At 39.9% G+C, this 25,239-nt stretch overlaps 1 protein-coding gene across 2 annotated transcripts in view; it reads left to right on the forward strand.

Annotated features, from left to right (window-relative positions):
• Positions 1–25,239, forward strand: part of cacna2d3a (calcium channel, voltage-dependent, alpha 2/delta subunit 3a) — a 691,437-nt gene that overhangs the window by 561,647 nt on the left and 104,551 nt on the right. For both annotated transcript variants that reach the window (XM_034295715.1, XM_034295716.1), the window contains one exon: positions 9,620–9,691. In XM_034295715.1, coding sequence (XP_034151606.1) covers positions 9,620–9,691 — 72 coding nt within the window. The remainder of the gene's footprint in view (positions 1–9,619; positions 9,692–25,239) is intronic.

Consider the following 25,239-nt stretch of genomic DNA (forward strand, 5'->3'; position numbering starts at 1 on the left):
TGTATGAAGACATTCAGTTTCCCGGCGGGGGGTCGCGTCTGCAACCAGGAAAACCTATTTTTCGGACCTCAAAATGTATTGTCATTGGATTAGTGGACAATGACAGTTTTACAGGAAGTTACTCACAGAATCTATTTAATTTCAAACATTATCATTTGAAGCTTATGGCTATGTATGTAGATTGTCAGCAATTTCCTAGCAAACCATTCCAACCTAATTACACACCGGGGTCAGCAGTGCAGGATTTTTACCAGTTGGTCTTAGCTTCAGGAAAACTGCTCGCCGGATGAGGAATGTGGTCAGCTCCTATCCTTGATCAAGTCAGGGAATGTACGACTTGAGATGAGGTTCAGACAACCACTACCACACACAAGAATTTGGTTGTTTATTCAATCTTTGACTCCATTATGGAACTGTCAAACCGGCGACAAGTCATTAGTTGACTACTATTAGGAAAACGGTGTGGAAATGAATACTGCAGAGTTTACCGGTGTGGTGAACCAATTTTCATCTAGGACTCATTTCTATGGTGTGCTGGCATGCGACCAACTACCTAGTGGACCAGTCCGAGATGTTGCATCAATGATGATTGTTAATACACACCCGAGCAATCACCCCGGGGAGCACTGGCTGGCTATTTGCATAGCAGATGATGGCGGTGGAAGGTTTTATGACAGTTTTGGAAATCTCCCGGATTTTACATATTTTCCCAAGTCAATCAATGCCTTTCTGAAAACCTGTGAGAATGTGGAATACAGTTCAAAACAAGTACAGGACCTGGTTTCAACCATGTGTGGACAACATGGTGCATTCTTTCTCTATCTAATGACAAAAGGTCGGAGTTATAAAGATGCTATATCTTTTCATATTGATGATTTACGAGAAAATGATGCGCTAGTCTCAAAGTTTGTAGCTAAGATGTACCAGAGTAAGCGTGATAAGCAAATGTTTAATTGCATACAACATGCTCAATCTTGTGAATCGGTTGTTGAAGCAATAGAAAAGTAAATCATGTGTCAACTTTATTATTCAAAACGAAAACCATTTGTAAAACCACATCAATGTTTACATAGTATTTTTCATACAACAATTATTCAAGGTAAAACATACACTTTGACAATGAATCACAAATGATAAAAAAGCATAAAATAAAAACATTAAAATGGAAGCCATTTTGTGTTGTCTGTGGTGGTGGGTACAAAGAAAGCTTTGGTTGGTTGAAAACCATTTGATGGAGGAGTGGCTAAATCATCCATTGTTTCGCCAGACGTTTGTTTATAGAAATAGATTTTATGCCTTACAAGCGCATTTGGAATAGTTGTAAAAGGCATGTTGAGACATGCCATGGCCTCTAAAACCACCCCCCACCCCAACGGCCTTCTATCATCAGCAGTTTTATTGGTTGCTGTCACACTTTTAACCAGATCCAACAGGTGCGAACCCTTGATTTATCTCTCCTTTGAAAATGAATTAACCATTTGAATTTCATGAAGTCAAACCTTTAGACCTGTGCATTCTATTAAGAATGTATTCAACATTGTTCTTACTCCTCGCAGGCACATTATTCAAAATTTCATCAACAAGGTTAACATTTCGGTCAACAGTTTGCTTAGTCTCTGTTAGGCCCTGTTTCTGTCTAAGTTTGATCCATGAACAAAATAAATACAACCAGAAGTCAGGGGAGAGCCATCTTTATTCAACATGAGTCTATGATGTTGACCTTCCATTTCTCATTTCTATCTCTTCCATAATTACAGAGGCAACACAGTCTTTTATGCAAGGATACATAGGAGGTGGCCAGTGGTCATAACCAACCATTACACATTCCAATACCCTCCAATAAGAAAGGTTTATCCTACAACAGACCCTTGTATGGTATGTTCCAACCTATGGTCAATGGACCTATCCATAAAGCCTATGTCAGTCACATGGGCAACTCCTAGCAGGAGGTATGGACAGGATGTGTGGGGCCCATCAGTAACAGGCAACACATCCTATCGATGGGCCTTCTTTCAGAGTTAGTCAGCACACCTGTGTTGTGTTAAGTTTCTCCTGCCCATTTCCTATCATCTCCGTCACGTTTACTACATCAGCCCCAGTCTCAGACCCAGGTAGACTTAAAGTCAGTGTATTTGTATCAAGATCCCCCTGTCTCACAACAGTCAAAAATCTTTGTAAAAAGGCAGAGTATCTTTAACCTTTCTCATGTAAATCCATATCAGGCTTCAACAGTATATTGCGAATCGATGAGTCCAAATCATTTTCAACAGATTGTCTTACATCGTTGCTAGTTGTTTTGGTTTCTCGCAGTTTTTTAACTGATGTTGTGGCACCAGAAACATTTTCTGAGCATGATCCATGTTGTTTAACCCTGTCTCAATACAATTAGACTGGTTAGGAATGGACCTGCAACGCTTAGTAAAGGTAGCAAAAAACCTCCAGATTGGTTGATGTTTTTTCTTTTCCTTGCGTCTGATGTGTTCTTTCTAGACAAGTATATAATTTAGGCTTTTTGTCTCTTTACTTTTCGGAGCTGCGATTTTGTTAAGGGTATATTTCCGCGGCTTAGACTTAAGCGCAATTTAACAGAGTGATAGAATGAGGTCGGTGGAGGCTCCATCCATCCATCTTCTTCCGCTTATCCGGCGCCGGGTCGCGGGGGCAGCAGTCTAAGCAGGGATGCCCAGACTTACCTCTCCCCAGACACTTCCTCTAGCTCTTCCGGGGGGACACCGAGGCGTTCCCAGGCCAGCCGGGAGACATAGTCCCTCCAGCGTGTCCTAGGTCTTCCCCGGGGTCTCCTCCCGGTGGGACGGGACCGGAACACCTTCCCAGGAAGGCGTTCCGGAGGCATCCGAAACAGATGCCCAAGCCACCTCGGTGGAGGCTGATTCTAAAATAACTTTTCATTGATTTGCCGAATACTTAAATAACATCTTCAAAAGTGATAGATTTCTATTAATGCGTTTAGACATGATCAAACTTTCTTAGGAACGTACACGACTGGTCAATACCCTGAAAATAACTCTCAGACGGTAGTCTTCTGGTGTAGCTTTAAAGTCAATAAGTAAATGACCAAAAGGCGGATGTGTTGCATCTTTAAAACTCTCCATGAAGAATCGAGAAAGACCAGGGTATATCTGTCTGCCTAAAATACTAATCTGCTGATTGTCACAGGGGTTTTTAAACAAGATGAGTTAGTTTGTGTTCAAGTTAATTGTTCTACTAGATTTGCCTTTAACAAACCTGTTTTGGACAAGGTAAATTGCACTCAGGTTACGGTGGTGTGAATATTGTGTGAAAACTCTCTCCATCTCCAAACTCTCTGATTGCACTTTTCATTAAACTGTCAATATTTAAAAGGTTGTTTTTCTGAATCGGTAGCAGATTGTCATCACACAGCGATGTTGGTAGACCTTCTATAAAAGTAATCTCCCTCACCTTCAACATTTCGTCATACAGAGGTTGCCAACATGAATAAACCCAGACGATATTCTGGATTTCTTTGGAGAAAACAACATGAGCATTGTCCAACAACATCTTCACAAAATATGTTTTTACCCAAGTTACTGGGGCCACTAATGACACAGCTGAATGGGTGTTGAAGTTGCGGGTCAAAACCGCTATCCATCCTAGAATGTGTTTTAGTACCTAGAATGTGATTTTGTGCTGTAATCAGGGAGCAGTACACGCTTGTTGTACACAACTCTGAAACGCTTAGACACGAATCGGTTTTTCAATGTGAATGTTCTTTTATATTTCGCAATTGTGTCTGCATTAGCAAGGACGTGGTCATCATCACCACTCTCCCCTCATGCAATGTTATCAACCAGACAAGTTAGCGTCACCAAGTTAACAATGGTTGTGTTGTAGCTGTTGGGCATAATGCCTTTTGCTTTGAGACAGGTCAGACCTTTAACGGTTTTGTAACCGTATGTCTTTGGCCCACCACTAACAAATTGAGTGATGCTGTCACCATCTGATAACTCAATGGTCAAGTCACCCTAGAATGGCCCCAGTGGGAGCACCCAATCCCCATGGCATGTGACAAAGATCACTGAATCAGTGTCTGTGTAGAGTACACGTCTATCCAAGTTCTCCAAGAGTGAATGCAACTTGAGGCTAGCATAAGCGGTTGTGAAAGCGGCAATACATTTTTTGCCATTACTTGGTTTGATTGGGGTCTGTTTTGTGTAACACCACTGTACCACCGCAACTGTGTCTGAGATAAAAGAGAAATAACCAACTTCTATTTCACTGGAAAAAAGGTAGTGGCTAAACTCCTCCGGATCTGTTTTTTGACCGCTCACCCATCTTACCCCAAAGACTATTCATCGCCAATTTAGCCAAAGATCGCCTAGCACTGTTTACAACAATGTTTTTCTTGTCAAGCTGCACACCCTCCTTTTTATGATATTCACGGATATACTGGTCTTTAGCATCATCGTCAACCACATATGGCAGGAAGCCGCTAGCTTCCTGCTTGTGCTTCAGGAATGTTCTCATGAAATCTGGAAAAAATATAATCTGATGTCCTGGTGAAATCCCAGACTTTGAATATTTTCATATTGGCATAACCTTTCTCAACAGCCTTAACCAGCTCATTAGAAACACAGGTGCCAGTTAAAGATCTTTCTGAATCAGTATGTGAACAATCAGTTACCAGGTTTTCTGACTCTGCACGTAATCTACACAAGGGGAAAAAACAGCTTACCGCCGACCCTGTGCGGTAAAATAGGGTGATAAAGGCTTTTCGGTGGACACACCGTAGCCTTAACAATACCAAAGTAGGTATCTAGCGGTTTGAAATCTTGAAAGATTATGTCTGGATCCCCAATCAGATAAATCTTTGTCTTGCTGCAGAATGGGTAAAGACTACAGACATTGTTATATTTAATAGTCTCCCCTTCTCGGGCCATTAACTTCAAATGAATTGCATTGGTACGACCGCCAAAAAGACAAACCCGAGGGTCAAGGCGCTCTGGAGCATCAAATGTCTTCAAGAAAGCTTTGACATCTGCGGATGTGTTTTTAAGCTGATTCCACTAGCACTCCCATATGTTTTGAACATGTACGTTGTGTTTCTTTTAAAGCCTCTAGCTTTGTCAGCCATTGCTGGTGTATCAACCTGTACTGAATCTTTGTCACTGGATTGATGCTTGCTGAACAATGACACTTTGGGTGACCATGCCAGAAACAGCCTAGAAATTCATAGACTATGCTCAACCCATCGCGTTCAGCATATCCATCAACATAGTAGGCACTGATTTCACTTCACCCCTCTTCAGGGCGTGCTGTATTGATATATTCTTATCGGATGCCACGTATTCAAGCCATTGGATTGAGCTGTTTGAGAATGTCTTCTGACAAATGTTGTAGGGGACCAATGCAATGGTGTCTTTGGTGAAGAATCTCTTGCAAAAGACTTTCATGCAAGCCGAAGCAATTGTAATTGACCGGAATGGGTCAACACCACCACACGCCAGGAACTTGAGTCTGTAGGGCATACAACCCTCTCTCAAGATGACCACATCATTCCCGCAGTAAGCCTTTATTTCATCCTGCATAACAAAGGGGTCTGCGGAAACAGTTGCATACCACTGCAAAAACTCATCTTTTTCACACCATAGTAATGCGATTCCGGATGGGGGTCAACATAGTTCTCATTCTCCTTGATGTTAAACTTGTAAGGAAAGTCACCTTTTTTCGAATCCTTATACCCCATAGCACGTGTCAAGGCCGACAGCTTCATAGGTTGGAAGCAATGACTATCAATGTATCTCTGATTGAATGTGCTGTCTGTAAAAATCATGAGCTTGCTACCATTAGCAATAAGTATTGTGCCAATACCAAAATTTGCAGTGTGTACGCCACTCACTGGAATGGCAATTGTCTCTAAATCATAAAGTATGTAGCGCTCACTGGGGTCCTCGGGCTTAGAGGACTTTATAAAGCAATGATGATTCATTTCAACGGCCAAATCCACATTACAGTTGGGACACGTTAGCTGTGCACTTGTGCGCTTTGTAGTTGGTAATACTAACATTGTAATAACGGCCTCAATCGACCCAATATTTCTTCTGGTCACACCAGCTAACCTAACGACCCACACTTGTGGTGCTTCAAGCGTTTATGATGTCTATAACAAGAGTCAGTATAATATATCCGCTTACAGTCTGGGCACGGCTTTGTGTTACGGGGTTGGGTAAGACAGTCTTCATGAAGACAGACACTACAGCTATGTTTACAGCCATGATCACCACAGGTTTTAAAACCTGTATAACACCACTCACAAACATATGACACACCCAAAAAACCCTTCAAATTCATGAAGCCATAGAAATGGTTATTGTGTAAGTACAAGACGGTTCTAAGGTGGGTGTCCTCGCTGTTTTGAAACTTGGTAAAGTGACCATCCTGTGTTTGATGAAAGACAACAATTTTACCCCATTTAATTTCTTCAAACCGAACAATATCTGTGAATGCCACACAATCATCTAACGCTAAACCAGCGCCTGTATGTAACTCATGAACACTAACCAGGGTCTCAGCATTTATGTACTGCGGGTTCAAGATACCCATCAAACAACTGAAAAACATGTACAATCATTATTCACAGCCACATATAAATGCCTTCTTTTTTTATTGATAATCTACTCTATCAACAGTGTTTGAGCTTTACGTCACGGGGCACCACCCTCACGGTTTTTGACAATTTGTACTAAGCTCTAGTTCTGTAGTTCTAGCTCTCTATTCATCAGTCATAATCTCAGCAGTACTCTACATAACACTTTCAAGAAAATTACCAAAAGTGCGTTCAATATATTCATCCGCTCTCATGGTCACAGGTACGGGGGCTATCAGAGTTTCACCAATCATCTCAATCTGCAAACGATTACCAGGCCTGTGTATAAAGTCTGAAGCTCTAACAATCAAAGTATCCAAGCCTGCCATAATGATTGCATAGATTGTGCCAAAATCACCAACTTCACCAGTATTTTGTACATTTCATAATTCAACATTGTCAAACGCATTACGTTGTATAACTCTAACATCACCATCATTGTACTGAGTTTTGATCAGAGATCTCGGAAGAGTGTCAGCTAGATCCTTTGAAAAATGGGGGCTGCTAAGCTCGGTTAACAAACTTTGCATCTGAGGATTATTGTGTGCATCGCTGTGTAACAAAGTAATGGTTGGTTCAATTGTATTTTGGGGTGAGATCTGTTGATTATGTGTCTGGTCTTTTGTTAGCATTATCTTTCGCCATTTCTCTAGCTTAATGTGTAAATACAGATCCACTTACAGGTAAAAATATTCTAACTCAAACATACATTTACATACATCACAGTTTTGATGAGTTGACGGTAAAATATGTATTACCTACAGCTTTCAAGCATGAAAGAAAACAATGAAACAAAAATCCCCTGATGCTGTGCAGCAGTGGGGTGTCCGTAACTGAAGCCATTATGGTGTTGTACTATGTATTATCACCGGGGGTTCCTCAATCAGTTTGTTGTTAAAGAGAGTATAAAGCTGTATGTATATTGTTGTAATTGTTAATAAAATGTTAAGACAAAATGTCTGTAAATAATTAGACTTACACAAAAAGTATCTGCTCAGGTTGTGTAAGATCACAACTGCCCAGTCCAACTGACACTGATGCTTGTCACTTGGTCTGAAATAAATACAAAGAGGGTTAGACTAGCGTATACGGGTAATTAACGCTGATTAACAATAATGTCAAAAGTCTACTCACCAAGATTTGAAGGCCCAACAATTTGTTTACCAAATACGTCTGGGTTTAATTCTGCTCAACCTAATCCAGAGATTTAAACTGACAAAATACGACAGATTGCTCAATCGTAAAATGTATTGAATCGTTCTTAAAAAGTTCAAATGTGTTGTTTGTTAGCGTTTGTAATTGCGACACAATTCAAATCTATTACTTCAAATAGAATAACTTGTACTTACAATGTAAACGGCATGCTCCGCGCTGGAAATCAACAGCTGACTTCTTCTTCTTCTTCTGTGTGGTTCAACACGATTGGTGCGTTAACACCAAACAGCTGACTTTTGTGGATTCAGCGTGGTTTAATATTGTCTTTAGATCGCATTCCAGGGCACCACCAACAGGTCACGCCTCTTAACTTTGTCATTGGTTACATGTCATCGCTCTTCACATTAGATTAAAATTGTGTTAGAACTATACAGGCTACAATGATAAAAATTCTGGATTAAACTTAACTATTTAGTTCAGATGATTATTGACGTTTGACCACCAAATATATTGATACTTCCTGTCCGGTAGAAACGCCGTTCTCGTTAGTTATCACGGCTCAGCTATGACATCACATGATTTAATTTGATCTATTAAAGACAAACTCATCTGCTTACATATAAACGCTGGCTATTGTCACCATATCGCCATTAATCTCTTCAACATTTAGCAAACACAAGACCATAATACACCAATAAAATTCGGTTTTCACGAGTTGGTCATTACAAGAATGCAGCACATCTTACCCAGAAGTCACAGCCTCTGCCCACACTAACACCGACCGGTATTCTCAAATACTACAGTTTGTAACCATCGTTGCCTGTTAAACATTTCTACCAATGTGAAGAAAACATCCCGTTGTACAATTTCAAAAGACGCCTTTAGGAATGCTTTGATTACCTGAAATAACATATCTTCACCTGTCAACGATTCACAGTTGTTCATGCAAATGTATATGCTACCTTCCGGGTAACTTTGTAAAGTTTTGCCATATAATGCTACTTGAAAGTTAATTCAGACTAAAAACAACCATTTTTATTACAAAATTCACCATTGCACATACATACATGTACCAAAATCCTTGTTTTTATTTATAACAATATTTTAAACCCCAACCGCGACACAATCAACCTATGCATAATGTGTGGTTGGCCCAGGCTATGACTGTTTCTTCAAAAATAATAGCATTGCTCATGCGATGTTTGTTTGCTGTAGAGCTGTGTTGGACTACAAATCGTAATTCTGTGCTTGTGGAAAAACACCATGCTACATGCACATTGTAGAACATGTGCATCTGTTGTACCACTCAGAACATAAAATGCCATGGGGGGGATTATAGCTTTGCTGAACACCTTTTGTTAAACACCAATCTTCTTGCCGTTGATATAACACTTATTTATTGCCTGGGAATTTAACATTCCGGAACCCTAAGACCCATTTGTTATAACACTAGTCTGGTTTGCTCATCAGTCATTGTAAAACATCAAACACGGACACATCAATGTCATCATAAATTACAAAGTCACCGGACATGCATACGTCAATCCAGAAGTCCCACCCTGACACACGTCATACAGGTAGTCCCACCCTACAAACTGGATGTCCCCACCCACCTGTCACATCAATCATAAATCACCATTCTGACACATTATACTATATATCTACTACTGAGGATTTAGAAGATAAGTCTTTAAACTTCCCTCTTGAAGATCAGCTATACTGTTGTAAGTGTGATATCGGGGTTCTGTGAGGGTGGCCTCTGAGATGGACTGTCTGTCTGATCTGTGATCTATGAAGTTGACCTGTGACTATGATGGACTGTATGTTCTGTGTCTTTAGCTGCGTAATGCCATGGTAAACAGGAAGACGGGCACCTTTTCCATGGAAGTGAAGAAGACTGTGGACAAAGGGGTATGTGTGTGTTCATGTTTTACATTTACATTCAAGTAATTTATCAGACTTTTTTATCCAGACTGCTTTTAAGTATCGAGTGCAGATATTTTCTAATTTTGTTCCTAGACACTTCTGCCCAACTTTGCGGAAGGTCTGGTGGACCCTTGTTTCACACTTGGCCTCTGTAGGTGTTGAAGAAAGTAATTAGAAATCTGCGGCTCGATAGCCACTGTCAGCAAACTTGAGCGAGTAGCCCCCGACTACATGTTCCCTGTATGTTTCCCCCTGTATCCCTGTTGGATACAGTTAGGTCCGGAAATATTCGGACACTGAAACAAGTTTGGCTATATTTTGGGTGTTTACTAAAATATATTCATGTTATAGTTTCAGCTTTAGTTTGAGAGTATTCACATCCGAATTGGAGGAAGGATTTAAGAATTAGAGCTTTTTAATATGTAGCCTCCTCTTTTTCAAGGGACAAGTTATTTGACAACTGACTCAAAAGCTGTTTCATGGACAGGTGTGGGCTATGTTGGGGAAGTTTCTGAAGCCTGATGCATTCTTACTGATTAAAGGACTTGAGTCCCATTGTTTAGATAGGTAGAGGAATGTGGTCCTTGGGGGGATCTTTAGGTAAACACAACAGTAAACATTATGGCAGGAAGGATAAGGTGGGGGAGGACAGCATTTGACTTGCGTGATAGAACAAAGGGAATGTGTTTTATTGACAGGACAGATGGCAGCATCTTACCACACCCCTTTTTCTAGGTGATATATACGGTTGAATGAGCTATATTGAGTTAGAGACTCCTCGGATGATTATGTCTGTAAGCGTTTGACGCGTCTCTCTTATTTGCAAATAAATAATATTAATAAAGGCTGTTAATTGTGCACAGAGGATTTCGTCTATGTACTTCCTTCTAAAAGAGTTCTGATCGATAAAATTACCATCACAATTTTGGGTGCTCGTCTGGGATCCTACTCCTGCTCGGTTCGAGTCCCTTTCCTAACAGGTTAACCGTGCACGGCCAGAGATAGCTCTGGAATTCTAGTATCGTCCAGAAAAGGCTTATCCTTTGACGGGCAGAGAAAGAGTGCCTGACTGGAGCTGTGACTCGTGCCTGATCAGTACAGGTATACCCGGGCTTAAATTTCGTCTTCAGGAAGTACATGCACATTACAGTCAGCGCTTAAGGAGAAACTGTTAACAGTACGGTGGTTGGACCACTGTGTTAAACAGGCTGACGAGCTTATCAACGCATGCTGGGCATGTTGATCGAGGTACCAGGGTGACTGGTGGAGGTTCGACCTCACCATTGTGTTCGCTCTGGATCCGGCGTTTTCGCCACGCTTGGGGTTTGCTGGGTTTAATTATGGGTAGGTGTGACAGTAAATCTTTGCCGGTCTCTCGCTGGACCGGCAAAAATTATCTCTGTCGTTTATGGTGTTTGGACATTTGAACAAATGTTTCTTGGAGTGTTATTAGGTTTTCCGGCGACTGGCGTTTTCGTTCGGTGATGGATGTGCGGCCTGCCGGGCTGATTGGCGGTAGATGGACGTGGTAATGTATGGAAGTTGCAGGAGGCATGATGTGAAGTTGTTTGGAAGGCGTATGCCATGGTATGTAGGACGTGGTGACTGATGGAAACTTTGGGAAAGTTGTGTGGGGTGTATTGATCTGTGTTGTAGCCCTTTTCGTTCAGGTTGTCCCCTCTGATTGCCTGTCACCCCACCCCGCGGAGTTCAGCTGGACCGATCGGTGGGTCTCCTTGGAGGCCTGCTCGGGACACTGCTTCGTTGGAGTCGTACAGTCGACGTAGCCAAGCTCTGTGGACCTTTTCGTTGTGAACGTGGAAATGCTATGGGCCGTCTGGAGGCTGTTTCTGCTCCGCTTTGGAAGTGTTGAGTATGTCTACACGTTTCAAGAAAAGTTCCAAAAGTGGGGAGTTGTACACACCAAGTGTACACATCCGTAATCTCCGGTGTTTGCGGCTGAGACCAAAGAAGACTACAGACCCGTGGTTGAGGAAGAGACTGTGCTAACCGCTACGTTTAAAGTTATGAAGCTACCACTAGACATTCGACTGGACATTGGATTTGGGAAGATGCCTGTGCGAATCAAGACAACGGCTGTACAGACTTATTGTTCCCGCAAGAATAGAGACAGTTTCGGCTTCTCTTTGGCCTTGCCGCGAGTGATCCAACGGGAACACGCAGGAACGCTGAACCGCCTGAGGGAGGGGTGCGGACGGTCAGACAGGAGACAGAGGGAGCATCAACCGGTGAGATTGTTCCTTAATACAGTTTTCATATGCTTTAGTAAACAATGTGGTTGTTTTTGTAAGTCAGATTTGATGGTTTTGTGGAAGTTTTTATGGATTTGAGAAAGTATGGTGACTAGAAGTTTTTTTTGGAGTATTGCAGTCAGAGCGGCTGTAGTTAGAAACATGTAGTTTTTGTTCCGTGTCCTGACACCCATTCCGGTGCAGCTAACCTATTGCGTTGTGATTTTGTGCAGGATGTTAAGCAGTTGGACTGCTTGAAAATCTGCAATTTAGGTTGGACTTAAATATGCAGTTGAGATTGGATCTCATACTTTCAGTGCCTGTAGAAGGGAGTAGGGATTGCTCCTGTAAATTGCCGTAATTGTTGGTCAGCTTAAGTTTCGTGTCCTGACACCCATTCCCGTGCAGCTAACCTATTGCATTGCGATTAGTGCTGGATTATAAGCAGTTGGACTGCGGCAGTTGGACTGCGTGATGGAGTATAGCGTGCTCCTGTATATAATGGTTTTGGATGTTGAAGTGTGAATATGTTTGGTTGTGGTCGGCTTAGTAAATGCACTTGTCCATTTTGGTATTCCCTGTGCACGAGGGATCCGATTGGCTGCATTGAGTATTCCTTGATAGAATATTTGATCTTGTTTACCGAGGTTGGTGTTAATTTGGAAATTTTGTAATCGCAATGTTTTGTCTTGTTTGATGTGCATTTGGGTGAACGCTTACATTGCGTTGTTAATATGGTTATTATGCAAGGCCTACTCTTTTGGCTTTTGCCTTTGTGCTGAAATTGTGGAATTGAATTTGCCTTCTACTGTTGTGCTGGTGGCTGGCACACGTGGAAGTGTTAGCCTGCTAACTTAGGTGTTTAAGACAATATAGTCCTAAATTTAATTAGAGGGATAGCTTGGATATTGGTATAATGATGATTCTCTGATTTGGTAAAATATGGTCTCGTGGTTTTGTAATGAGGGGTTAAAATAGTGTTTTCTCTCTCCATGTATGGAGTGGGATGCAGACCATAGCGAAAGTTTTTAGTATTAAGATAACATGCTGTTTCCAATGAAGACTGGATTCAGCCAATATAGTCATAGCCTGCAAAAGAGGGTAAAATGACTACGGCCCGTTTATTCCCCAAATAGCCAAAGCGTGTTTATTCCCCGTTTAAATAAACCCGTAAAATTAGACATCCTATTTTAAATGCTAAATTGAGTTTGGTTAAATAATATAGTTTCTCTTATATGTATTTATCAACGATAACTGGGATAATACTTGTGTTTTTAAAACCAACGCCTGATACTCGTTCATGGAATTTAAATTCGGGAATGGTTCATTGACTAGTGAACAAATAGGGTATTGATGTAACAGTGTTTAAGGCCTACATTGAGTTTCCTTTGGATTACTTATTGTACCTTAATTATAGTGACGTCATACATCTGTTTTCTGTCTGGATTGCCATTCTTAAGAGTTTCTTAATTTCCACCCTAATGTTGAGTTGTTGTATAGATAATGATAAGCACATTTTTACAAACTGCGAAAATATTAGATAGGTTGGACACTAAATCAAAAATCTCCAGTTAACAAAGGATGTCGGCTAAATTGATAGGATAGTCTGAGGACCATAAACAAACATTTGGCCTTTTTAATGGCTTACCATAAATGGGTGGAGCTCAGAGTAGCAACTTTTCCCATTACATCAGAGTAGCCTATTACTAAGGGTTAAATTCGAGTGTTCAGACTGTCCTCATCTGTGGTAATTTCCCCTACATGAGTATGTTTAGTTTTGGGATAATCAAACATTAAGTGGAAGCTACATGCGTTTTCCTCTCCATAGCCTTAATGTTGACATTTATGATTTTGAGACAAATTGTAGTAAGGGTGGAGACCTTAAGTCATCCAACATTGTTAATTGCTGGAAACAAATTTGATGTCTTTGCATGACATATGCGTGAAAGTAGCGATTTTGGCAGATCGCCACTATTTGGAATGACATAGGCTTACATCAAAAATGTAGTAAATTCCCTAGACGTTAGGAGGTAAATTGAGTCATGATGTTTGTTTAGTCTCAAATTAGTTTGGCCGTTGCCTGTGGAAATGCAAAATGTGTATATGCTAATTTGGCCTATAGGTTTTCTGGGTTCCTTCACACGAGCAAACGGGTGGCATATTTGTTTTATTTTCAGATTTACTTCATGTTTTTGACATTTACATTTGTTTAGTTACATTTTTGATTTGCACATTTTTACTGAATTAATGTTGCTTTCACGCTTGGAGTCATTCTCATTTGAATCTGTCGTGAAAGCAAAGGGGGGAATGTATGAAATAATTGTCTATACTGAAAAAGAGTTGAACTTAAGAGTTCAAAGCAAATTAAATAGGTACTTAAAGAAGTTCTAGTTTGTCTAATTGGGTTTTCTGAAAAGTTTGTTTTATGCAAAATCTAACATGATCATGGTTGAGTAGAATACATCTTACCATTTTGAAATGGTTTAGCAAAAATAACTAATTTGATGGGAGTGTTACTGTTCAGTTTGTTTGATATTTGATTAGAAGTAATCCTTTTAATCTCATGCATTATGGAATAGGTGGGTAAAAACGTGCAGGGAGCACATTTTGTTATTTCTTACATGTTTGCTAAATTTTGCCATGTTTTCATTGATACTGAGAAAGTAAATCTGAGAGGTACAGACCCCCTGCAGCACTCCACTCACTGACACAAAAAAACAGTTTGAGATGGGTTTTAACTTGTTTGGGCTCTTTAGAAGAGAAACAGACATTATCAAAATTGGGTATTCTAATTTAATTTCTGTCCTAGTAGGCAATCATTGGAAAGTTAATGGTTAACAGAGGTTTCTTTGAGGTGAATGATGAGAAGAAAAAAAGTTTGTTCCACTATTGTCTGGCCTGGGCTGTTTCTCAAGATAACAACAGTGTCCCTTGATAAGGTGACCATTCTTCATGACCAGGGTCTGTTATCCTTAGGTTAGTAGACCACCCCCCACTCCAGGTTGAGCCCTGGGGTGATAAAGGCGAAAATGGGGGGGGGGGGGGGGTCATGATTTATGACAGGATTAAAGAGTGTCTTTGATGTGCTAGGATCTTAAGAAGAGACTTGGAGACATTCACACTGAGTTCATCTTGTAGAGAAATTAGGCTAAATAACAGTTATGTTAGCTGACCTTCAAGATGGTGTGAAATGTTTTGATTTGCAATAAGGTTTTTGATCCTTTATGTGAAACAATGGTGAATTTGATTGTAGTTCCGATACAACACAATCAGATGTAAATTCACAGTTCTGATCGATAAAATTGCCATCACAGCTATTCCTTAATTATTCCTTAATTATTTCTTCATCAATTAAGCAAGTAAAAGGTCTGGAGGTCCAGGTGTGGCATTCGCATTTGGAAGCTGTTGCTGTGAACCCACAACATGCTGTCAAAGGAGCTCTCAATGCAAGTAAACAGGCCATCCATAGGCTGCCAAAAAAATCCATTAGAGGGATAGCAGGTACATTAGGTGTGGCCACATCAACAGTTTGGTACATTCTGAGAAAATGGAACACACTAGTGAGCTCTGCAACACGAAAAGGCCTGGATGTTTACAGAAGACAACAGTGGTGGATGATCGTAGGATCTTTTCCATGGTAAAGAAAAACTTCTTCATAACACACAGCCAGGTAAAGAACACTCTCCAGGAAGTAGTCATATCATTAACCCAAGTCAACCATGAAGAGAAGACTTCACAAGAGCAAATACGGAGGGTTCACCACAAGGTGCAAACCATTCATAAGCATAGAAAGGCCACATTTGACCAAAAACATCCCAAAAAAAAGCCAGCCCAGTTCTGGAACTACATTATTTGGACAGATGAAACTAAGATCAACCTGTACCAGAATGATGGGAAGAAAAAAACATGGAGAAGGCTTGGAACGGCTCATGAGCCAAAGCACAACACATTATCTGAAAAAAACACAGTGGAGTCAGTGTGATGGCATGGACATGCATGGCTTCCACTGGCACTGGGTCACCAGTGTTTATTGATAATGTGACAGAAGGAGCCGAATTAATTCTGAAGTGTATAGGGATATATTATCTGCTCAGATTAAGCCACATTCAGCCATAGTTAATTGGACAGCAGTTTACTTTACAAATGGACAATGACCCAAAACATATTGTGAAAGCAACCCAGGAATTTGTAAGGCGAAGAAGAGGAATATTCTGCAATGGCCGAGTCAGTCTCCTGATCGCAAATCGATTGAGCATGCATTTCACTTGCTGACGAAAACTTAAGGCAGAAAGACCCACGAACCAACTGAAGGCAGCTGCAGTAAAGGCTTGACAAAGCATCACAAAGGATTCTCTAAGAATGAAAAATGAAAATTGTATCTATGACTGTGTAAATTTGTCCAATTACATTTGAGGCCCTGAAATGAAATTGTTTGCAATTCCTAAACTTTTTTTTTTAATTCAAGCTGAATATCTGCACTTAATTTACTGCTCACTTTTAATTTAATTCATTTCAGATACATTGTGCTGGCGTACAGAGCCAAAATTATGTATGGGATTGTGTCAGTGTCCAAATATTTCCGGGCCAACCTGTTTATTTTGTTTGCAAGATTTATTTTTTTGATTATTCTCTATGATGTTGCTTTTTATGGCACTGCACTCATTTTATTATTTAGTTTTTTATCTAATTCTCACAGCATATTGAAACCCTGTTCACGGCATGTTTGACAGCATGGGCGTGCAGATAAACGCCTGTGATGAAGGAATGCCTTGTGTTCATTATTTAATCTGCTGGGAGTAATATAGGCCATATGATTCTACTTATTCTGGACCTCACGAAAAGTGAGATTATTGTTTAACATTAACTGCTGATGACACTGAATGCAAGTGTTAATCCCAGAAAAATGAATTGCACTTCACCCTAATAATTGCAGGGTCTGTACTCATCTGCAACGTATTTCTGTGCATGCTTCCAAACGTGTATGCGGATCCCAGGGATTTGCCAGAGACGCTTTTAGAGATTTGGGGGCCCTAAGCAGAGACTGGTTGAGGCCCCAACATAATCTATTTTCTACCTTATTGTCGTCATCAAATATTTTAAACATTCCTTTCTTTCTTGTTGAATGGAACTGCCACTTTCAAAGACACTTGCATTGCTGCCCCTTTCAGTAGAGTAAATCAAATTAGTTAAAAAATTCTATCTGAAGCAGTGTTTCTCAACCCTGCTCCTGGGCGCCCCCTGCCCTGCATGTTTTAGATCTCTCCCTGCTCTGTCACACTTGATTCAAATGATCAGTTCATTATCAAGTCCTTCATGAGCTACATCAGGTATGTTTGGGCTGGGAGAGATCTAAAATATGCAGGAGCAGGGTTGAGAAACACGTAGCCTTATAAGCTATGACTACAGTGAAGCACAAAGCATTTAGCCATTTTGTTCAAGTGTACAGTTTCTTTATCATGATAAGGTGCATTCATTTACATTCCTTTTGTCACTATCCTGTTCCTTATTTTATCTGTCAGCTGGGAGGGCCACATATACCTGGAGCAGGCATTATATTCTGTGTCACTACATGGTCAGAGCTTTCTTGGGGAGTCAAGATTTCAACATCACTAATGTGATCAGTAACACTGTCGCTATCACCATCATAATCAACACTTCTGTCATTATAAACATCATGCGTGATGTTAGAAGAACGTCATAATGGAATTGAATCATCCTCTGTCTTGTAGCTGTTTGTGATAGTCCAAGTCAAGGATAGCGCTTTCTTATGTGACTGTCCAAATATTTCCAGACCTAACTGTATATTTAAAAAAAAACGTGGACATTTTAGAAGATGTTTTTGGTGCAGTACTGTCACAGGTGTGCAACCTTCACACAGTAACAGTAACAAAGGATACACAGCAAGTGTGTTTGTTTAATCTTATCTTCTATTCTCGGATTGCACCTCTAACACCGCTAATGACTTCAAACAGGCATATTTTTTTTTCATAAATAACACTAGGGGCTTGGAAATATGTTGACATTGCTAAAGTTAATAGGTATAAAAATGTTTGACATCATGTCATTAAAATTATTAAGACAGATGGCAGTATTGTCATTGACAAGCAAAGTTAAACAAAAAATGGATAGCGATGCTAACATTGGCTAGCACTTTTGTCGTACTCCTCAGCACTCTATTACAGATATATATCTACTTTTATTTATACAGGGAAATCAACTGTGATGAATGTCTCTTTTACAGCTCAGCCTTGTTACAACAATAAAAAAACATGCAGATGGAAAAGATTAGTGCTACAACAACTAATCAATAAAAATATATGGATAGGCTAAAAGTGTATCTTACTGGGTATGGCCAACATTGTACTCCATGTTAACTAATGAGCCAAAGCTACGGTTGCAGTTGTACAGTTACAAAGTCAACTTTTTTGTACCACTCTATACAGCCAATAGGGTAATATAATTTGTTCATAATTTAACTTGATTTGGTCATACAGACAGTCTAAGAAAACCATATTTCTGAGATTGACAAAGGAATGGGAGCCATAGTGTAACATTTTGAGGGCATGCCAAAATTATTTATTTGGCTTGCTCCGTTGTTTCTCCCTTGACCAGAAAATGTTTTATCTTCTCTAAGGAGGACAGTTGGGACAAGTGTTTTTAGCAATGGGAAATAAGCTGCTTGTCAAATTAGTATATTCAACAATCAACATTAGGCTTCTCATTCTCAATCTGGTTCTGCAGAATGAACACGTCATGCGCTCCACCTTCTGTTTGCTACCACATTCAGCAGAATATTTTATGCATCACATATCACCTGCAATAGAAGTGAGTGGAAGGTCATTATGTTCACAAACTAAACTTTAATTTAATGTTTATCTTACTGCTATATATTCTTCTGAAGTTGTTTAGGAAACAGTATATTTTGTATAAACAAACTTTTCTTGACTCAAACCTGTTGAGCAATAGTGTAAAATAAATAAAACAGTTTATTTATTTTATTTAGTGCCTGTTGCAGTAACCAAAGGGGGGATGTCACTTGGATATTCACAGGAATGGCATTCATATTTTTTATTATGGAAGTCTGCTGAGCCATTGTACTTACTGCAAAATGGTCCCAACTATGTCCAAAAATGCATTCTCTGTGGAAGGATCTGCATCCCAATTGATTTTTACTATTATTTTATACTGTGAATATTACCTTAATGGTTCTACACATAATAATATAATTATATAATTCAGTGAAAAAAGAATGAAATTAAAACATTTAATTAATTGTTTTGGAAAAAAAATATTCACACATTGAAAAAAGAAATTCCACATTAAGTGTATGTTTGAGATGTAGTTCACTTTTTCTACCACTTGTCACTGTGTGTGCATGCTTATGGGTTTTTGTACATTTACAAACATTCTCAAGCGCCTACTTAAATTTAAAAATCAGTTTAAATAATAACAGACATGATTTACACACAGAGTTGTAAAGAGGCACCGCAGGCTTAATAAACAAAGCCCCTAGTATTCCATCAAAAATTCCCATAAGAATGGTAAAAGAGACATTTAAGCCTATTTCTGACATTGGCGTTAAATTCAGGGTATAAGTTAAGATTAGGGTTAGAATTGGGTTATTGTTACACATTAGTTGTTTGGCCTAAGGTTTTGATTCTGGTTAAAATTAGGGTCAGGGAAAATAGGACTGTGAATGGGTATACCTTTGTCAGAGGCAAAGGTATGCAGCCTCTGATTGGGGATAATGAAACCCTAGTGCACATGGAGATGCCTAGTGGCACCCCAACTAGGACCTGACAATATATAAGTGTAAACAATACATGTGTAAACTAGCTTAAGTTGTCCTGTTTTTCCCTTAGTTGTCGGTCATTGGTTGGAGCTTTGTGTTTGCTGCCCTTCAGTTCATGGTCGTACCTTTTGTTATTTTGGTTTCATGGAAGAAAGGTAATAAAAGGATTTTCTACAGCTCTGCGCCTTGTGTCCTGTCTACACTGAACTGTGACAGAATGACCGACCGGCCCAGGACATGCCAGTCTATTGTATGCTGTGGCAACTCAAAAATAAGGACAAAGACAATGTTATGTTTCATTTAACAAACAAGACTAACTTGGATACATGGAGCAAGTTGAATTTAACATTATGGGGGAAATGGTGGTAAACCTCGTATTAGCCCTGCCCAATGTAGAACATTACAGTATTTCTTTTGAGATGTCTAGTCTGGTTAAACATTGGGTGGGGAAAATCAACTTGGACTGGATTTTAATAGAACGAGAGCTTGCTTCTCCCTTTTCACCAATAGATATTTTATCACAAAAGTCAAATAAAGGGAATCAAATGCAAAATCCTATCTTGACATTTTCTAAAATGGTATGGTTGGAGGTACATAAAAAATATAAACTTGTTGCATATGTGCAAAAATACGCCCCCTTGTGGCATAACCCAAAAATGTAAATGAATAAACAGACTATTTACTGGGCACAATGGCTAAGAAAAGGTATTAGAACAATAGGTGATTTATTGGAGGGAGACGTATTTATGTCATATGATGTTATCAAAAGGAAATTTAACTTGGAGGGTCGTGGCCACTTTTGGAAGTATTTACAAATTAGAGATTGTTTGACAGGAAGTGTTAAGTTGTTAAATGGGAAAAATCCTATAGAGGCCTTTCTGCTACTACCCCCACTATTGTGCAAAGCCTCAAAATGGTATAATATTTGCCCATGGGTTAAAAACAATACAAGTAAAAGTCTGAAAGTAATATGGGAAAGAGATTTAGGATGTACAATGGATGATGATACATTCTGTCAAACAATGGGTTGCACATTAGAGAAGCTAGGGGTACGTTTATTCAATACAACATTCTTAACAGATATTATTATACTCCTTCTAGGCTTTATAAAATGGGTATTGGCAGAAACGATCTCTGTTGGAAATGCCAAATAGCTAAAGGCACTTTGATACATGCCCTTTGGGAATGTCCTGTGATTTCTGTGTCTTGAAGAATGGTCACCTTATCAATAAGGGACAATGTTGTTGTCCTGAGAAACAACCCAGGCCAGACAATAGTGAAACAAACTTTTTTCTTCTCATCATTCACCTCAAAGAAACCTCTGTTAACCATCAACTTTCCAATGATTGCCTAATAGGACAGAAATTAAATTAGAATACCCAATTTTGATAATGTCTGTTTCTCTTCTAAAGAGTCCAAACAAGTTAAAACCCATCTCAAACTGGTTTTTTTGTGTCAGTGAGTGGAGTGCTGCAGGGGGTCTGTACCTCTCAGAATTACTTTCTCTGTATCAATTAAAACATGGCAAAATTTAGTAAACATGTAAGAAATAACAAAATGTGCTCCCTGCACGTTTTTACCCACTTATTCCATTATGCATGAGCTTAAAATGATTACTTCTAAATCAAATATTAAACAAACTGAACAGTAACACTCAAATTAGTTATTTCTTAGCTAAACCATTTCAAAATGGTAAGATGTATTCTACTCAACCATAGTCATGTTAGATTTTGTATAAAACAAACGTTTAAAAAACCCAATTAGACAAACTAGATTATTCACGTAACTTCTTTAAGTATCTATTTAATTTGCTTTGAACTCTAAGTTCAACTCTTTTTCATCGTAGATAATCATTTCATACAATCTCCCCCTGCGTTCACGACAGAGTCAACGGAAAATGACTCAAAGTGAAAGCAGAACCATCACCGGACGGACATGAAAAGAAAATCGACAGTTGGGAGGAATCTAACAGCCAGTCAATAAAAGTCGCAAACCGAACATCTAACAAATTCAAATGTGAAAATGATAAAAACATCCACAAAGAAAATCTGAAAAACTATTGTATCACATGGTCGGTCGTGGGAAGGAAGTATATTGAAACCACACCCAAATTAGCACATCAAAATTAGCCTTTCCACAGGCAACAGCCAAACCAAGGTGAAACAAAACAAGCATCATGACCCAATTTACCTCCTAATGTCTAGGGAAGTCTCTCAATTTTAAATGTATGTCTATGTTATACTAAATAGTGGCAGTCAGCCAAAATTGCTACTTTCATGTATATGTCATGCAAAGACATCAAATTTGTTCTAGCAATTAACAATGTTGGATGACTTAAGGTCTCCACCCTAACAACAATTTGTTCCAAAGTCTTAAATGTCAACACTAAGGCTATTGAGAGGAAAATGCATTTAGCTTTCACTTAATGGTTGACCATCCCAAACCTGAATATGCCAGTGGTAAAATTACCATAGATGAGAACAGTTTGAACACTGGAATTTAACCCTCAGTAACAGGCTACCTTGATATAATTTTAAGGACCCAGTGGACCTGTCCACCCTTCCTGAAGCTCTGAGCTCCACACATTTATGGTGAGCCATTAACAAGGCCACATGTTTGTTTATGGTCCTCAGACTATACTATCAATTTAGCCTACATCGTACGTTAACTGAAGATTCAGATGTGGTGTCCAACCCATCCTATAGTTTCGCATTTCATTAAAAATAAAAAATACATCTGCTTATCAATATCTACACAACAAGTCAACAAAAAACAGACATATGACTTCACTAAAATCAAGGAACAATCAGTGAGCGAACCCCATGATACCCTAGGCTAGAACTCTAAACGCAGACACATCAATCAACCCCATGTGTCAGTTTACCAGGCTAGAATTTATAAAGCCAGTAATGGGCATCAGGCATAGGCCTGAAAACACAAGAATTAACGCAGGTATCATTGGAAATACAAATAAGAGAAACCATATTATTTAACCAAACTCAATTTAGCATTTAAAAAATAGGTCATCTAATTTTGTGGGGAGTAAACTCGCTTTGGCTGTGTAACCCTCTTCATAGGCCATGACTATATTGGATTCAAATGTGGCCCTCATGGAACACAGCGTGTCTCCTTAATGTTCAAGTCTATCACCATGTGGATTCTTCATTCTACCATTTATACAATATATAAGGAGAGCGAAAACACAATACGTTAACCAGATTAGAAAATCACTAGGTTTCAGACGTACCCACTTGTGCTAGAAAACAGCTCAGCACACAACAAGTCGGCTACCACATGGTGGGCCTTTGTTAAGGCCCACCTATATTGTCGTGAGACCCCCCTTGAGGCCTTACGGTTTTAACATCATCAACGCAATAAATACGTTTGACTCAAAATTACATACGTACACATGACAAAGCACAACAAAACAGGTTATTTCTTGAATACCTATAAAAACATGGTCAAGCATGACAGAACAAAACAGGCTATGTTGTACGCCTACTAAAACATGCAATATAACATTCAAGTGCTTTTCATACTACACGTAATATTCAAGTAAATAAGCTTGGCTATTACTGAGGAAGGTGATCTGCTTTCCTTGCTTCATTTAATGGTTAGGCACGATACATTTTAGGAAATAAACATTTAAGAACTCTGAATCAATGATTATGAAAGCTCACGTCAGTTTCTAGTATCGTCCATGATTCCAGGATCCCATAAGAGAGACCCCATCTTGAGACTACTGTCGTTCAGCCAGGTCTGTATCCAACTCCATACAAGGAGAGAGAACACTATTTGAACCCCCATTACAAGACCATAGTTTACCGCATCAGAGAATCATCAATATACCAATATCCAAACTATCCCTCTAATTAAATTTAGGACTATATTGTCGTAAACAATCCTAAATTAGCAGGCTAGCACTCCCACGTGTGCCAGCCATCGGCACAACACTTGAAGGCAAATTCAATTTCGCAATTTCAGCACAAAGGCAAAAGCCGAAAGAGTAGGCCTCACATAATAACCATATCAACGATGCAATGAATGCGTTCACCCAAACGCACACCAAACAACGCAAAACCTTGCGATTTCAAAACTTCCAAGGTAACAACAACCTTGAACAAATACACATATGCCACCCAGGAACACACAATGCAGCCAATCGGAACCCCTGTGCACAAGGATTACCAAAATGGACAAATTCATGTACTAGATGTCAACCACAAACAGATAATGACAAATGCCCGTGACTCGGGCCACAATCACATACAGAATAAACACAAGTGGCGCGCGCATACACAACTTCAGTAGCATAACTACTGATCCAAACCACAAGTTGACCAACAATTGCGGCAATTTACAGGAGCAATCCCTACTCCCTTCTCAGGCACTGAAAGTATGAGATCCAATCTCAACTGCATATTTAAGTCCAACCTAAATTGCAGATTTTCAAGCAGTCCAACTGCTTAATATCCAGCACTAATCGCAACGCAATAGGGTAGCTGCATGGGAACGGTTGTCAGGACACGATCGATGCTCCCTCTGGTCCGTCTCTTGTCTGACCGTCCGCACCCCTCTCTCAGGCGGTTCAGCGTTCCTGCGTGTTCCCGTGCACCCGTCTCTCCACCCCTGGGTCTGTAATCTTCTTTGGTCTCAGTCGCACAACTCCCCACTTATGGAACTTTTCTTGACTCAAACAACGGAAAAGGTCCATAGAGCTTATCCTCCAGGGGGATTGGCTACGATTGCAGGGAAACGCTGGGACTACGCAAACCTCCAAGGAGTCCTAGCGGGGGTGACGGGCGATCAGAGGGGACAACCTGAACGAAAAGGGCTACAGCACAGATCAATACACCCCACACAACTTTCCCAAAGTTTCCATCAGTCACCACGTCCTACATACCATGGCATACGCCTTCCAAACAACTTCACATCACGCCTCCTGCAACTTCCATACGTTACCACGTCCATCTACCTCCAATCAGCCCGGCAGGCCGCGCATCCGTCACCGAACGAAAATGCCAGTCGCCGGAAAACCTAATAACACTCAAAGAATATTTGTTCACATGTCCAAACACCATAAACATAAACAATGTCGCCAAAAACGTACTACAAACTTAAACGCAACAAAAAAACTAACACGGCGAAACAAACCCTATTCTATTAACAAATCTCATAACCATTCAAACCTAATGTGCCCTAACACATATAACAGCGCCCTAACGCTTTCATCTCAATCAACATGCCCTTAACATCGTCGATAGACCCGTCGGCCCGTAAGTGAGATGTTCAAGGCCCTAGCCTTGTCTGCAGAATTTAAATGTGCCCTAACACATATACTTGCGCGCAAACGCAAAAAGGAGCCCTAACCCCCGTATAAATGCGCCCAAAACGCAAACTAAAGTGGCCTTACCTCCCGAGTTCGAAATTTAAGCCTGGGTACCTGTACTGAGGAATCCCAAAAATCATGTAAGCTGGGCGCCCTGCCA

Source organism: Esox lucius, chromosome 12 (genome assembly GCF_011004845.1).
Source record: "Esox lucius isolate fEsoLuc1 chromosome 12, fEsoLuc1.pri, whole genome shotgun sequence".
In the NCBI taxonomy this organism is placed as follows: Eukaryota; Metazoa; Chordata; class Actinopteri; order Esociformes; family Esocidae; genus Esox; species Esox lucius.